Source organism: Lepidochelys kempii, chromosome 17, assembly GCF_965140285.1.
Source record: "Lepidochelys kempii isolate rLepKem1 chromosome 17, rLepKem1.hap1, whole genome shotgun sequence".
NCBI lineage: Eukaryota > Metazoa > Chordata > Testudines > Cheloniidae > Lepidochelys > Lepidochelys kempii.
Genome location: NC_136396.1, coordinates 8010158 through 8027048, shown reverse-complemented (window position 1 = coordinate 8027048; position 16891 = coordinate 8010158). Strand labels below are relative to the sequence as shown.

At 43.5% G+C, this 16891-nt stretch overlaps 2 protein-coding genes and 1 long non-coding RNA gene across 4 annotated transcripts in view; 2 read left to right on the top strand and 1 right to left on the bottom strand.

The window, feature by feature from the left end:
• Window positions 1-9433, top strand: part of SYNRG (synergin gamma) — a 134874-nt gene extending 125441 nt beyond the window's left edge. The window contains exon 21 of the mRNA XM_073315614.2: window positions 8840-9433. Coding sequence (XP_073171715.2) covers window positions 8840-8887 — 48 coding nt within the window. The 3' untranslated portion in view covers window positions 8888-9433. The remainder of the gene's footprint in view (window positions 1-8839) is intronic.
• TADA2A (transcriptional adaptor 2A) overlaps window positions 1-11790 on the bottom strand; it is a 25846-nt gene extending 14056 nt beyond the window's left edge. The window contains exons 1-8 of the mRNA XM_073315623.2: window positions 11578-11790; window positions 9604-10353; window positions 8493-8599; window positions 7500-7559; window positions 6377-6468; window positions 5007-5164; window positions 4408-4496; window positions 3613-3685 (exon numbers count right to left, since the gene is read on the bottom strand). Coding sequence (XP_073171724.1) covers window positions 3613-3685; window positions 4408-4496; window positions 5007-5164; window positions 6377-6468; window positions 7500-7559; window positions 8493-8599; window positions 9604-9628 — 604 coding nt within the window. The 5' untranslated portion in view covers window positions 9629-10353; window positions 11578-11790. The remainder of the gene's footprint in view (window positions 1-3612; window positions 3686-4407; window positions 4497-5006; window positions 5165-6376; window positions 6469-7499; window positions 7560-8492; window positions 8600-9603; window positions 10354-11577) is intronic.
• The window catches only part of LOC140899708 (uncharacterized), a 22729-nt gene continuing 17224 nt past the window's right edge, over window positions 11387-16891 (top strand). Inside the window, exon 1 of one of the 2 annotated variants that reach the window (XR_012155428.1) lies at window positions 11387-11440. This is a non-coding gene — a long non-coding RNA (uncharacterized LOC140899708). Of the gene's footprint in view, window positions 11441-12316; window positions 12436-16891 lie in introns of those variants that run through there. The other variant, XR_012155427.1, reaches the window with a different exon arrangement.

The window sequence follows — 16891 nt, the reverse complement described above, 5'->3', positions numbered from 1 at the left end:
ACCAAAGCAAATGAAGGAAAAAAATGGATCTCTCACACCGAGAAAATTCACATTCATTACAGCCTTCTCCTTTTCTTTATTGACACATTCACATAGAAGCAACTGATTACAAGATCTGGAATGCATGAATGAGCCAGACTACTCCTAAGCCACATGCTGCATGGAAATGAGAAAAGAGATGCTACAAGAATTAAAATGATCTGCCTATATTTTTCCCCTTGGAGAATGCTGGAGAGACAGCTGTTGATGTTATGACGAAGGAAATCCAAGTCAAAGTGTCCATTATGGGAAAAGATAAGAAATGATGAGTACAGCTTCCAATAATAGGCAGAGATCCTCCCCTTTGAAACCAAAAAAATTGTGCACGTGTCTAGAGTATATCCAAATATAGTTTGCCCTACCCTTTCAATTCCCTTCTCTAACAGCATTTGCTCTGCAGATACCTAAATGGCAGTGAATGAAAGACATGTTTTAGGCCAACTAATCCACTAGTTGGCATCACTCATCCATACAACAGGAAGAATGTAAATTAATTTATGTAAGCAGGTGCCATTCGGGGTGTGCTCCTGTCTTTGTAGGCATACATTGGATAAAATCCAAACTCACCCCTTCTCAGAGGAGAGAAAAATCTTAAGGAATCTATTCTAGATAGCTGTAGCAGAGCCTCCTCAAGAGCTGTCTCAGGAATAAACATTGTGTAGTGTTTTAAAAATAGTACTTTTAAAAGGACATTGCCAGCTTTCATGGCACACGTTTTCACGCCAGCACAATCAGAGTTTTAGTCTATATCTAATCACTTCTTCAAAGTCTGCAGAAGGCCTTGGTAAAATGCTTTCTGACGTTAAGAATAAAAATCTTTTTTTTTTTTTTGGGAGGGGGGAGGAGAGAGTCTGGGTGAGGATTAAGAATTAACACTATAATTCAATCTCTAATAAAAACTCTCAATGTCTAAGATTTTTCAAAAGCCCCTGACTGAACCACAGATTGGTAATCATTTGTTTCTTTCATCCTGTCCATTTTACTATATTTAATTGCAATATCAATTATCTACTTGCAGGCACTTACCAACTTACATGTGCTGCACACAAAGAGTTAACTGTAATAATGTATTTCACACTGCTCCTGAAGCCATCTTGTCAGCTTCAAGAAGTAAAAGTGAAGGATCCAGATTATCTGGGGTGGTAAAGGCTGGATGACTCAGCAATCACAAGCGTTTTGTGCTCCTGATAAAAGACATTTGGGAGTCTAGATGCCTTACGTTAAACTGCATTCCTCTTTCTTGTGGGAGTAGTGAGAAACCATGTAGAGCAATACAAGGAAATATAATTAGGATGAAATTAAAGGGACAGGTCTTTAGACCTGAAAGAGAAGATGACCATAAAACAAATCTGCCCAGTTCATTTTCATTGTATAATCGGAGTGAATTTCTCAAAGCAAGATGTGCAAAGTAAATTAGATTTCAAAAGTCCATTTTTAACACAATAGTTATGGTAGGAACACCGAAGAAAATGTGTGGCTTTCTTAAAAAACAAAACAAAACAAACGTAGGCTAAATGTTGGGCGGGGGGCAGAATTCCTATCTGAGAACTCTGTGTGAGATCCTCATCCTTGCGCTAGTCCCCTTTATGCTGAGTAAGAGGGCCGGAGTCTTTTGAAGGAGCCCTAAGTACCCCAGGTGTGGCTGACAGAATATGGTTGCCTATCCTGGTCCTTCTCGCAAGCCCCAGTGAAGATGGTATGCCCAGAGGAGGAGGTGGGAGCAGGGGAGGGACATATTGGGACAAGCTGCAGGAATTCCAGGCAATGCTGTGGCCCACAGGAGAGACTGCCATAACTTAGGCCTCCGGTATGTTGGAGGACCTCTCCAGCCCCCAGAACAGCCAAGGACTGGGAGAGTACAAAGATGGCTTACAGTCTCCTTATCCACTCTCCTCCACTGGGTTCTGAGTTCTGTGCTGTACCTCTTTGAGGGATATCTTAAATGGCTAAAGTTGGGGGAGGAGGAGGAGAGAGCATGCAATTGGTGTGGAAGATTGTGTCGGTAAACTGGTTGCAATGAATAGCAAATGTATGAATAGGCTAAAATAGATGAATTAGCGAACAGAACCAGGACACTATTTGTTTATTTATTTATTTGCCTGCATTTTGATTTGCCAGGAGTTAATGGAGGAAACGAGAACAGCTGTATTTACGCATAATTTCTTTCCACACATGTTTAAAGAGGAAGAACTTTTTTTTTGTCGTCAGAGAGAGCATGTTGAATCTCTGCACAATGCACACTAGTCATTGATTTATAATGTAGACAAATTGTTGCTATTCCAAGATTATAGTTTAGAGATGGAAATATTCCTGGGAGTGAAGCAAAGGTTTAAGTATTACAATGTCATGTTCTCTGCTGTGTCCTGGTAAACTTCACACTGAAATTTGGAACGACTGGGCTATGCAGAACTGGAGTTTCCTCTGTGACTCCAAGGAACACTAAGGCTTTCATGGGCAGGGTTACATAAAAAGAATGAAAACCAGCACCCCAATAATTAGATGGAGAACTCTGAAATGTGAGCATGGTACTGCTGAATATTCAACAATGTTTATAAATGACAGAGATCAGAAATCATCTTTCCCCAAGGATTTAAACCTAATTCAATGCTAATACTTACTTTTGTTTGGTACCAATTAGGCAAACTTGTTCACAGAATTTCAGTGAACTCATATTAGAAACTCTTCTTTGAAAAATATTAGAAGCTGTGAGCGTAACCCTCCTTTTCATGGAGGGGAAAAGGAAATCTTTACATTCACCTATGCCACTGCAGTTCAGTATACTCACTTGGCTAAACAAAGATCACAATATCTGAAGAGGATAATATTTTGAACTCACTGGATAGGGCTTAATCTGGACACCTCCTACTGTTGCCTGTATCAATACCACCCTGCTAGCAGATTTCACAAGCTAAGCAGAATTAGAACAGGTGGGAAGACTTCCAAGCAACACCTAGATGCAACAGGAAGTGGTATTAGTAATTCACTAGATGGCACTGTTGCATCTAAGTCAGTACTGAAGCAATGCCACAGCATGGTGTTAGCAGACAGGGTGCTGCATGGGGTGCTACCTTTCAGGTCATGGTAAAATCCAGGCTCTGACCTCTTAAGATCCATGACTGTATCGTAGTTCTTTACACAGCTATTCTAGGAAACATGCCTGTAACCTGGCAAAACTCTATCTTTGGTAATACCATATGCCTACCCAAATTTCCCCTGCAGTTTCTATTGGCTATAGTATTCCTGACTTCCTTTTCTAAAGTGTGGTATGATGTGGTTGGGCCTTATTAAGATGTTCCACCTTACAGTTGGCTACATTTCAGTGGTGGGTAGGGCAATCTCTTTATGTGTAAATATAGCCTGTACACCCATTGTTCAAAGTTAAGGTAGGAGCATTGGATTGAAATACACTATAGAAATGCAAGTGTTACACTCAGCACGCACAACTGAGAGAATTCTATTAAAATTGAAACTTTACCCCAAAAACCCATATGTGCAGAAAAATCAATTGAACAATGTTGAGCAGGCATTTTGAGACACCACTTTCAAACATTCTTCTCAAGACATGGGACTTACCATGTAAAATGTCTGAATCATCTTCCACAAAATCTATATCTCTCAAATCCCATTCAGCATAGTTGTCAAATTCCTGTTCAAAGAAAACAAACAAGTGCTCACTAGTTAATTCTAGGAACCTTGATAACTCACTGGAGCAGACGACAGAGCTGAAGAATATCTGCCGTTGCTCCTATTCTGTGTGGAAAATTCTGCACAAAAATTGAAAAATAACATGGGCCAGTGGGGGCTGTGCCTGCATATTCTAGGACTGACTTTATCCTGGTATGTTAATTATGACGTTAGTGATCACTGAATGAATAGAAGCTTGCTTTGTAAGAGGACTTTGTAACCTGATCATATGGGCCTGATCAAAAGAAACTGAAAGCAACAGGAGCCTTCTTGTGAACTTCAGTTAGCTTTGGATCAGGCCCATATGCATGTGTCTCTAGGGAAAGTAAACTAAAAATAAGCGGCCCCCCTTTTGTTGAGCATCTGATTCACACATCTAGCCTTCTTGCATAAGAGTCATTCATTATCAGACTTTTGGTAATGCTAATGGCATTCCTTACAACGCTTATTCACAAAGTCATGGTTAGCTGCTTCTCAGGCCCTGTAGTGCACCTCTCGGATTATAAATGGAACCCCCTAAAGTAAGGTCATGGCTATCCTTGGGTTTATCATCCAATCCCCTCATTTCCTTTAATACTTTTTATATGAATATTTAAGATAATCTGTAGATAGAATGAGTGTGTGTGTGTTTGTGTGTGTGTCCCTAGTCAGTAGCAACTACAAAATAAGAGGAGAGATTTTTACCTCAATAAAGTCAGCTCTAGCCGGCATATACCCAGCCATGTCCCTGGAGAGCAAGGAATCAAAGGTAGGTCGTGGAGGATCATCAGCAGCTGGAAAAATATGGGTTTTAGTTGCTGTGAATTTTTAAATTTGACATGTAAATGCAAAACAGACTGCAGTTCTAGAAAAGGGTATTCCCTTTGCAGATGCAGGAGGAGTTAGTTTAGCTAAGACAGCCTTACTATTTTGTAATTAGGATGGGTAAAAGTGCTGAGTCCAGTGGGGTAAGGTCAGGTACACTCTGTTCCTCAGAGAATCCTCTGCCCATACAGTTAACCAGGAGCATTTTTGAGGGGTTCACCTTCTTGGGTTCAACATTAGGTGACTTCATTCCCTCACTCTCCCACAGTGCACCTAATGGAAGGAGTGCAGCATATTTTATGTATCAAAAGGCTTGGTCCGGGATATGGAAAATCCCATTCTTAAATATTCTGTGGTGATCCACAGACCAAATATTACTCTCTTTTTTGAGTAAAAGCAAAGTACACACTTTGGTTCAATCCGAATTCCCTGAATGTTTTATCTTAGAGACAGTGTCCATCCCTACGGTGGATACTTACGGTGGAATGGAATGGCCATGTCAGCGTTTTGTGCCTCTTCTGCCTGCTTCAAGTTCAGCAATGTAGATGCAAACAAGGGATTGTTGATGAAGTGTTTCATATAGTGTTTCTCACACTCCTCCTTTGCTTTTGTGCACATCTGATTGGCCACGTCCTGCCTAAGGAGGGGAAAATCCCAAAGAAATTGGCTGATTTTTCACTAATGGAAAAAAGAATCATTTAAAAAGAGAGATTGGCATGTTCAGCCTAGCAAAATGAAGGCTAAGGGGGGAATATGATTTCTCCCCAGATGTAGTTATAGAAAGTAAATAGCAGGGAGGGAGAAGAGCTATTTAAGCTAAAGGACAATGTTGGCATAAGAATATATGAACTGGCTATGAATAAATGTAGGCTGGAAATTAGATGATGATTTCTAACAATCAGAGGAGCAATGTTCTGTAACAGCCTTCCGATACGAGTAGTGGGAGCGAACAACCTAACTAGTTTTAAGAAGGAGTTTGATAACTTTACGGCATTATCTGAATGGGTTATCTGCAATAACGGGACTGGACTCAATGACCCAGTCCTTTATCCTATGTTCCTAAATGGAAATTTAAACAGGTTTTTAAATTTAATTTTGTCTGCAGTTACATTCATCAGATCTGATGTAGCTCTGTTTAAAGCAGAGCCTGGAGTTCTGTTAATTTTACAGTCTGGCTGTTAAGTATAGACTACATCTTAATACAGGGATTGTCTTGTGAATGGAAAGGGAGATGGCTCCCAATTGCAAGCCTGATCTCTTCTATATTGCAAAAGCCTAACATCCTTGTAGCAACTACAATTACTTGAATACAGACTAATACCAGAAAAGTAATTATTTTAAACTGTCTTTAATGTGATATAGCAGCAGGAAACAAGAAGAGCCAGCACCATGTGACCAGCCAGCTCTCAGTAGACCACAAGCTTTATGGACCATCTGTGGGCCACAGACCACAGTTTGTAAATTTTTGTCTTAAGGCAGTTTATATATGAGTAAACTGAGGCAGGGTGAAATTAAAGGCCTGATCGTGCTACATGTCGAGCTCCCTCAAATTCCAGTGACTTCTGTGGGAGTTGAGGGCGTTCTGCACCTCACAGGAGGTGCTTCGCATCTCTCAGGATTAGGTCTTCAGTGCCTTCCTCAATGTCACACATAGTCAGTGGTAGAGCTGGGAATGGACCCCCTGAGCTTTCATTTCTCCACACGAATGGTTAGATCGGACTCTTAACCTTGAAGAATATGCTGTGTTGTGTGCCAGAATATTCAGCACTCAGATCCTGACCCAAAGCTCTCAAAAGTCAATGGAAAGACTTGATTTCAATGGGCTTTGGTTCAGGCACTAAATTCTCACCAGTTTCCAAATCCACAATCCATCACGGCCTCTAGAAGTGCCATTTCCTCCTGAGCTGTCCAGCTGGGATCCAGGACAGGAAAATCTGATGTCTGGAGAGAAAAAAGAACAAATCTCAGGGTCCCTCTCTGTATAGATCGCCACCTACAGAATCAAAGAAATTCTGGTGCTACCTGGCAGTAAGAGCTCAAGCTGCTTTGGTACTGGCCGTTTAAAAGCTTCACTTTGTCCCAAGGCAGTTTTATGTCAATAAGCCCTCTACCATAATTACTGCTAGTTTGTGAAACTGTCATTATAGACGCTCTAAATATAGAAGCAACATTTAATGCATCTACCAGCTATGATTCAAAAAAGTATAGTGTCATGAAATGAAATCCAAATGGTTTTTTAAAAGAAACTTCTTTAAACTTTTTCATTGGGGGAGGGAGGAAGCAATTTGTTCATGTGGTAAAATAACTGTCTATCAGTTTTTCTAATGAAAGCCTGTGAGCCATATATGGACAATAAAACACAAATTTAAAAACCTCTACATATTCCATAATGTTAGACATGGATTTTTTTTTTAATTTCAGTAAGAACATAAGAGCTGCCATACTGGTCAGACAATGGTCTATCTTGCCCCACAGCCTGTCTCTGACAGCAGACAACACTAGAGCTTCAGGGGCAACGTACAGAGCCACCCATCTTCCACTCCCAGTTTCTGGTAGTTAGAGTTTAGAATCGCCCCAAGCACGGGATTGTATCCTGATCATCTTGGCTAATAGCCATTGATGGATCTTTTCTTAATGAACTTACCCAGTTCTTTCTTTGAACCTAGTTATACTTTTGGCCACCACAACATCCCATGGCCATGAATTCCATCGGTTAGTTGTGGGTTGTGTGAAAAAAGTACTTCCTCTTGTTTGGATTAAACCTGCTGCCTATAATTTCATTGGATGACCCTAGATTTAAAATTTTTTTTTAAATCTGCTACTGTGTTAGTTTTCTGACAGTTATAAAATTCTGAAAACGAGGTTGTGTACCTAACAGACTTTTAATGTGAGATTAGGAAACATGGGTCTAACTTCTAGAAAAGGATAACAAAACCCAAGATGAAGAAAGATCATTTAAATTGTATATTTACCATGATTTCATAAGTATGATCGCTTTGGTGTTTCTTATACTCAAATCCTCGTGTGAAACACTGCAAAATAAAAGATTAAAACCTTGTTACTTTCCTGCCTCTTCCTTGAAAATACATTTAAGTTCTGGTTTTTTTATTGTGCATTAACTACCAAAAATTGTCCTCTTTATAGATAAAAGTGGATTTTTATAGTGATTTAGTCTCCTCCTACACACAAAAACCCAAATTTGAGTTAATCTGTTGTTGGACTGTTTTCACAGTGGCTCATTCCAGAGAACAGACATTTATATGCAGGAAAGTACTAGAAGAATCTTGCTAGGGCCTAGGTAACCAGTGGCAGTTTCTGGGTGGGCCTGTTGTCCACACAGCACCAAGGTATTTGCTTTGCAGGGAGGGATAGCTCAGTGGTTTAAGCATCGGCTTGCTAAACCCAGAATTGTGAAACTTAACAGGGCCATTTAGGGATCTGGGGCAAAAATTGGGGATTGGTCCTCCTTTGAGCAGGGGGTTGGACTAGATGACCTCCTGAGGTCCCTTCCAACCCTGATATTCTATTAATAAAATTTCCCTTTAGTTAAAGGAAGAAATAACTTGTCACCCATCTTTCCCAGTTTAATACTATATTGAGGATGGTTCACAGCTATGTACTGCAATTTAAAAGGAATTCCGCTTAGATAAGACCTGGGGTATACTAAGTGATGAGACAAAGGCATGGTCTAGCTGTCTGTGTCCACTGGACCATATCTTTCTGTGTGTCCATGGGTGTCTAATCAAACACTTCACCTGCTCATGCTGAATTCCACATTTCTCCCACCCTCCAACATTTTCTCTACCATTTCCCTGTCTCTGAGCAAATATTTGTCAGATGAACATGAGTTGATTTGAGACTGACAAGTAACTAAAAGGTGATAGGCAACGGTTTATCATTTAGAAATAGCTTTGATGACCTGCTTCTCAACAAGGCATACACTTCCACTTTTACACTCCGCTTACCTGCAAACACAGGAGAAAGGGAGGAGGCCCACATTCTGCACATTTGATGTATGGTTCCATGAGGTAGGAAGAGCAGCCTCTGCAAGGTGGTTTATCAAAAGGGTCATCTATGAAATCAACAAGAACATACGCTGAAGGAAATTTAATGCAACACAAGCATGATATTATTGTTTACGCAATCATCCATAACCACTAGAACCTTGTATTTTTAAAATAAAGTTAGCAGTGTATCTATATCCTGTGTGGTCTCATCAGTTGATACTACATTTTAAAAAATAAACTGTTTAGGCAATAAGAGTTTACATGTTACAGCTGATGTAACCCTTTCTTCTCTAATGCACTTTCAGCTTCCTCAACTATCTGTTGGAAGTTCCTCGTCCAACTTCAGCTGCTAGAGAGATCCTCACCTTGACATCTTCCCAGAGATGGTGAAATTTATAGATCATCACTTGGGCCGATACTGTGATGTGCTGAGTTCCTTAATGAATGTGCAATGAAAGTCTATCCTATTGAAATCTATGAATATTATCCTACAGAAATGCAAGCAGCACGGACTGGAAGACCAAAGAGGTCCTTTCTAACTCTAGTATCTATGATTCAGTGCTTTTGAAAGCTGGCTGAATCACAGACCAGGAGACCTAAGTAATAGATTTATCTAGGGAGACTGCACAGCACAGGTAATGGCAGCTGTCCCATCTGTTTGCCCCCAAAACAACCTAAAAAAATAGTCTGTCGGGACAGGAAAGGTGTTCTGTTTCTATAGTCAATTCAAGCCTTGGCCTCTAAGTTTGTCAAGAAGGGAGTTAATTAATGCTGTGTAGTGGTCTGTGGGTTTTTTTTGTGACAGATTTATTCAGTGGGATATTTATATTGTATTTAAAACTTTATATTTAAATAAACAAATGGGATACTTAATTTGTTTATTTAACTAGACTATTTCTATTACCAATCCCCTGATCCACCCAGGATCCCCTGATCCACCCAAATTATCTTATGATGGGTCTGGGGCAAAAACCATCACATGGATCAAAATGCCCTATTTCTCAGCAACCCTCAAGCGAGGGAAGATGTTTTTAAGACCTTTCTGTAAATCTCTGTTTATTATACTTACTACTGAAGGAGGCCAGGCGCTCCATCCTCCTCACACTTGTGTTCTTCTTCAGAACAGCAATAAAAGCACCTCTCCTTGTATAACACTTCTTGGTGTAACACCAACACCAGCTAATGTGTTTACCAGGGTACCATCCAATCGAAAGAGAGCAGGCTGTTATGCAGCCCCGAGAATAGATAAGCTCCTCTAAGATTGTACCAACTACTCAAGCAAAAGAGCTGTCAGTCATTGCAACAGAGACCATTTGAGGTGGCTGAGAGTCTGTTCTCTGCAGGTGAGAGAAGAAACCAAATGCAGAAAGATACAATTCATAGTATTAAGAAATCTGGAACTCCAGGATCATCACTTATCTGAAGAGAAGACTGATGTGACCCCAGTAAAGGTGGTGATTGCCAAGTAACTGTAACATCATGAATCTTGAGTACTTGAGTACAAATTGCTATAAGATGTCCTTCATTAGCTCTGCAGAACCATGAGCTGGGCCTTTATGGTTTTATATATTTGTATTAGACAGATTTAGCCTCTTCCTTACTGCTTATTTGTGATTAATAGTCTATTAAGAGTCCTAGAAGTCCTGAGAGTTGAAAACAGAAATTTCCTTCATGGAGTAGTGAAAGTTTCTTCTAGGAGCATACTCATCACAGCTAAGTTAGTGGACATTATAGAACCGATAACTGCTTTTAAGAGCTGTGAGCTGGCTGGCTGTATATTCTCCCCTTTTCGTGCAACAGTACCCGGGCAACTATATTCCTGTCAGAAAATAAAATAAGTAATTTAATTCGAGGATCTAAGTGCTTTACAAACATTAATTGATGCACCCTGCAATTAATTCTTTTACAGAGGTCAGTATGATGGTAGTAGTATCTCCAACTTACTAATAAGGAAACTAAGGCCAAGGAAGTGAAGTGACTTGCCCAAAGTCACAGAGCAAACCAGTCATAAACCAGGGAGCAGAGTCCAGATTCTGTTCTAGTCATTAGATCACACTTCACATCAAAATTCCCAGAAGAGAGCAGGACAGCAATCAAACTCACACTTCCCCAGAGTAAGTTACAAGTTTGTTAGTAACAGAAACTTGTTACTTGAATCTATTTTAATTAAAACTGATTCCCCCCAAGAATCTATAATGTAAATTTCATTGTGTGAAAGATGTAAAATGTATCAGTACCAACAAACAAAAACACCCAATGGAGGATTGCAATAGAAATGTATGTTAGAATAGAGGGCTACTGAAATTAGGTATAGGATAAGGACCCTTTCAACTCTAGGCACGTACGGGGAAGAGAAAGGGGGTACTCTAGTCCAGTGTTTCTCAACCTTCTCGATATTAGGGACCTGCTTGCTGCCTTCCTAAACTGGGCTAGGGAGATCTCAGGGACCAGCGCCATGGAGCAGTTGTTGAGAAACACTGCTTTAGTTTAGCACGATGAATATTATCCTCCTACTCCTTGTTCCAGAATAGGTGCAGTTCCTGGTAAAATGATCAGCAATGCAAAAGATAACAAGGTTGATATCAAGGCACTTCCACGGCACTACCTTAGGGTTTTATAGGGCCGTCCATCACCATAGTATCTGACTGCCTGCCACCTAAAGTCAAAGTCCCTAGTGGTTTTCCTGGAGTTTCTGACCTCCATCCACCCCTCCAGAACCAAAGGGGACCCAACTACCTGAGCCCTCACCCCCCAGAGCCAGTGGGCCCCCCCAAGGCACCCCTAGGCTAGAGCCCCGCCCCCCCAACAGACCCCGCCCCTGAGAGCCTTGCGGCTGTGGTTTACCTCAGCGCCCCCAACGGAGCAAAGGGGGATGCGCGCTCCAACGGCCAGAGCGCGCCTCTGGGGTAGGCGGGAACGCGCAACCACCCCCTGCCTGGACTCGGCCCCCGCTCCCCACTTGGTATCTCCCTGCTTCCCCCCCGTAGCCACGTGGTCTCTCCCCCGGCTCCCGACCCGCTTTGCCCCCGGCCCTTCAACTCACGCCGGCTTCGCCCAGGCCCCGGCCCCGACTCTACTCCACTCCCAGCGGCCGTCCCCACGTGCTCAGGCTCGGCGCGGCGGGAACGCGTACGTGCGCGCCCACGGGGCGGGAGGGGGCAAGGCCGCGGGCGCGCGTACGCCGCGCGTTTGTGGGTTTAGGGTCGCGCCCACGGGGTTTGGGGGGAAGTGTGTGTGTGTGTGTTTCAGGGTTTGTATCTCATCGCGGGGGGAGGAGTTGTGGGGTTTGGGGCCGCCCCGCTAGGGGGCGGAGGGGGAGGAGTTGGGGGCCGCCCTGCCAGGGGGAGGAGGTGGGGGGTTTGGGGCGGAGTGGGAGGAGTTGAGGGGGTTTGGGGTCGCCTCACGAGGGGGCGGAGGGGTTGGGGGAGGTCGCCCCGCCAGGGGGAGGAGGTGGGGGGTTTGGGGCGGAGTGGGAGGAGTTGGGGCCGCCCCGCCAGGGGGAGGAGGTGGGGGGTTTGGGGCGGAGTGGGAGGAGTTGAGGGGGTTTGGGGTCGCCTCACGAGGGGTTGGGGGGGGTCGCCCCGCCGGGGGGCGGAGGTGCGGGGTTTGGGGTCGCCTCGCCAGGGGACGGAGGGGGAGGAGTTGGGGGGGTCATATCCTGGGGGACGGAATTGTGGGGTTTGGGCCGCACCGCGAGTGTATGGGGGGGAGTTGTGGGGTTTGGCATCATTGTGTTGAAGATTTGTTTGGTTTTTTTTTTTTCTGTTTGTAAAAAGAAGACACTCTTTAGCCTGTATTTAGAAACAAATGCATGAAAGCCATCTGGAGGCTCCAAGGTCCATCTCTGGACTTTGGCAGTACCCTAGTTCCTGCAAAGCTGCAGAATAACGATCAATTATTGGTAAATATCTTCTTGGCTATAGATTGTTTGGTAATAGAACTGCAGGTCTGGCCAGTCTCTCTTGCCCTGTGTGCAGCAGCCTTTGCAAGGCGCAATGTGTTCAGATTTACCTGGGTGTCTCCTCCTTGGTAGGAGGACTCCTGCCATTTATATGAATTTGAAGGCTGTTGTTTTATTTATTTTTGCAATGTGCCTCTTTCAGTGAAACATTTAAATTCTTGCCCTTTATTTAGTTTTTAATCTCCAATCACTCAAATAATTTACTCTTAATCCTGGTTTGCACATAAATTAGTTTTGCCAGGTCCTCAGATGCTAGGAAGTAAAATTAGAGCCATCTGAGGAACTGTCTGTAAAAACAGCAGACACCTGGTATGTTATGTGGCAATGCATTTATCCATGTTATAAAATAGGGCTGAGGTCCTATCTGCACTACACGTTGGCACAATTTTGGATCTGGGTTAGTGTTCCCCTTTGTTGCACCCAGTTTATGTAACTGCCTATGTTTGAAGCATAAATGGGCATGCTGAGTCTCCTGACTGTTTTCCTTGTAGTATATGGAATTTAGTGATGGTAACCACTTGTTGAGTTGGATCTACAATAGGGGTTTGCAGCAGTGTAACTACAATGTGGTAGTCCTCATGTAGACAGGGCTCTAATTAACAAAGCTGACATTTAAATGGTCACCCTTTGACTTCCTGCTAAACTGAGTTTACATGTCTGAGAGCAAGTGTTTCACAGACCATCTGCACACTCTAGAAGATAGTAATGCCTCAAATAACATTTGAGAGGTTTTTCCCCAAATCATAAAGGCTAGAAACATTTTATATTACCAACATTAATCTCTACAGAATTGTATATTGCTTTAGGGGTCAGAGGAATACATGAAGCAGTCTGCATGCTAAAAAGAATGACAGGAATGCTCAGATTTCAAAAGAGGGAAAGGAGCGCCCATAAGTTGGTGGTAAGAAGAAAGCAAGTTTGTTTTGATTAAATCTTTCAAACAAAAAAAACAATGATCCTTTCCAAGACACTGTCCTAGACCTGTGTATCCTTGTGTAAGTGAAATAACAAAGAATTCAAGCTGTTTTCCATGGAATGGCAGCTGTTTTCCATGGGTGGCAGAATGACTATTACCAATTTAGCTGCAAAATGACCAATAATTCCTGCAAATATCTCATACACCGATGCATCACCCCTTCATGATAGACTCAGCCAGGACCCTCCCGTAGGTAATCTAGAGAGGAGCCATGGAAAACTGTTGAGAATATTAGTCTTGGTACAGAAAAGGGTGTGTGGTAGAGAGTGAGAAAAGGCTCCATTAGAAGAGAAGGTAAGAAGGAACGTGAGGAATGAGACAGGCTATAGGATGATATGAAGGCGGATCTGTAGGTGGTTGGCAGTTATCCAAAGCTTTGAGATGAAGATGAGGCATTGAGATTGTGGGTCATATTGTTCCTTCTCTCTGCTCAGCACAATTACTGCGTTTGTTGTTTGAAGCTGCTTCCTTTCACAATTTGGCTAGAAGTTCCACATAATGTATAATAAAACTTCATCTCCTGTCAGCGCCAAAATTTTCCCAAATGTGTTTTTAGTGCATTTATAGTTCATTTTCATAGTTGTATAATACAGTTCACGTAATGCACTTATTGCTAACCTCGGTTCTCTGGAACAAAATTTTTCCTGTTGTGATGCTGCTAAGCTCAGTGGAGATATACCATGGAGGAATTTAATCCTCTCTTTTTGTAGCAGCCTATAAATAAGCTTCCTAAAATGACGAGATCATCTTTTCAGCTTCCCCATTCAGGGTTGCTAAAGCAGTAGAGAGAAACTTTGGCATTCACTTTCCCTTGAGAAGGATTCCCAGGTTCCTCCCTGCACCTTCCCCACCCGTCTGCACTCTAGAGCCTGGTTGATCTTTTCCTGACTGCTTCCTAATGCTGGGTTTGTTGCATTCCGGTCATCTTTATACTCACTTAGCAACTGTGTATCTGTGTTGGGTAGGAGGATGTTGGGGGCACCCAATCAGAGGGATTTGAATGGAGTTGGTGCATCTTGTTTTGGGCAGAAACCCGTGCAATTTAGAAGTGGCACTGCTAAGACCCCCTGTTGAATATGGTTACACATACACCAGAAAGACTTCATAACTTATCGCTAAGCCTGCGTGTCGGTCATGGATTCTGTGACCTCCGTGACTTCTGCAGTGGCCGGTGTGTCTGGCTCGGGGCTGCAGCAGTTTGGGTGTGGGACGGGGCTCAGGGCTGGGACAGAGGGTTTGGTTGGGGGGTGGTGCTTACCTCGGGTGCGGTGGGGGGGTTCTCTCCGGAAGTGGCTAGCATGTCCCTGCAGGCACTGCCCCCGCAGCCCCCATTGGCTGAATTCCCGGCCAATGGGAGCTATGGAGCTGGCGCTCATGACGGGGGCAGTGTGCAGAGCTCCCCTGGCCTTCCCTCCCCCTAGGAGTTGGTGCAGCTGCAGGGACGTGCCAGTCGCTTCCATGGAGCCTGCCAGCACTGCCAACACCTACCCTCCCCCCAGCACCAGCAGGCGTCCCGGGCTGTGCGCCACCACCCACCTCACCCCCAGCACCAGCGGGGGTCCTGGGCTCCCCACAGCACTTGCAGTGCCCCTGGACCACCACCCCCAGAGCACCTGTGGCCCCCCAGCCCAAGTTTTAGTTAAGGATACATAGGCCAAGCCATGGACAGGTCATGGGCTGTGAATTTTTGTTTACTGACTGTGACATGTACATGGCTTTTACTAAAAATACCGGTGACTAAAACGTAGCCTTACTTATGCCCTAACACGATGATATTGTAGTGTTGTGATGCCATGACCGCATTGGGAGCCTTTTCTGCAGCATCATTCTCTTCTGGGTCAATCGAGTATATTTTTGTTTATTGTGATTGCATCTGACACCAGAAGGTCTCACAGAGATTAAGGCAGATTTGTGCAGATTATTTTTTTTATATGCATGTACACATGTACATGATGCACTGATGGTTTAACTAATATTTCATGCCTTTCAAATACATTGTTAGATTCCAGTCATGCAATAAGCTCTGCAGGGAGGTCCACCTATTATCATAGAATCTTAGAATATCAGGGTTGGAAGGGACCCCAGAAGGTCATCTAGTCCAACCCCCTGCTCGAAGCAGGACCAATTCCCAGTTAAATCATCCCAGCCAGGGCTTTGTCAAGCCTGACCTTAAAAACCTCTAAGGAAGGAGATTCTACCACCTCCCTAGGTAACGCATTCCAGTGTTTCACCACCCTCTTAGTGAAAAAGTTTTTCCTAATATCCAATCTAAACCTCCCCCACTGCAACTTGAGACCATTACTCCTTGTTCTGTCATCTGCTACCATTGAGAACAGTCTAGAGCCATCCTCTTTGGAACCCCCTTTCAGGTAGTTGAAAGCAGCTATCAAATCCCCCCTCATTCTTCTCTTCTGCAGGCTAAACAATCCCAGCTCCCTCAGCCTCTCCTCATAACTCATGTGTTCCAGTCCCCTAATCATTTTTGTTGCCCTTCGCTGGACTCTCTCCAATTTATCCACATCCTTCTTGTAGTGTGGGGCCCAAAACTGGACACAGTACTCCAGATGAGGCCTCACCAATGTCGAATAGAGGGGAACGATCACGTCCCTCGATCTGCTCGCTATGCCCCTACTTATACATCCCAAAATGCCATTGGCCTTCTTGGCAACAAGGGCACACTGCTGACTCATATCCAGCTTCTCGTCCACTGTCACCCCTAGGTCCTTTTCTGCAGAACTGCTGCCTAGCCATTCGGTCCCTAGTCTGTAGCTGTGCATTGGGTTCTTCCGTGCTAAGTGCAGGACCCTGCACTTATCCTTATTGAACCTCATCAGATTTCTTTTGGCCCAATCCTCCAATTTGTCTAGGTCCTTCTGTATCCTATCCCTCCCCTCCAGCGTATCTACCACTCCTCCCAGTTTAGTATCATCCGCAAATTTGCTGAGAGTGCAATCCACACCATCCTCCAGATCATTTATGAAGATATTGAACAAAACCGGCCTCAGGACCGACCCTTGGGGCACTCCACTTGATACCGGCTGCCAACTAGACATGAAGCCATTGATCACCACCCGTTGAGCCTGACAATCTAGCCAGCTTTCTACCCACCTTATAGTGCCTAAGATTGGGTATTGTAACCCATAGTAATCGCCTCTTCCAGACAACCCAAACCTCCTAAAAAACTTGTCATCACTGTTCAAATATGACATGGTTTTTGTACCTCTTTTGTGATGTTAATTTTGTTTGAAATTTTGTTTGTGCCGCTGTGGAGGATGCATGACACTGATTTAGAAAGACAGAATCTAGATTGCTTGGAGGAAATGTCCTGTTGTTCACAACTAGGCTAGAAGGCCGCTTTTATTCATTTTATGCAGATCTTTGGCATTTAATTATTTACAGGAGAACTTGAGATGAAAGCTG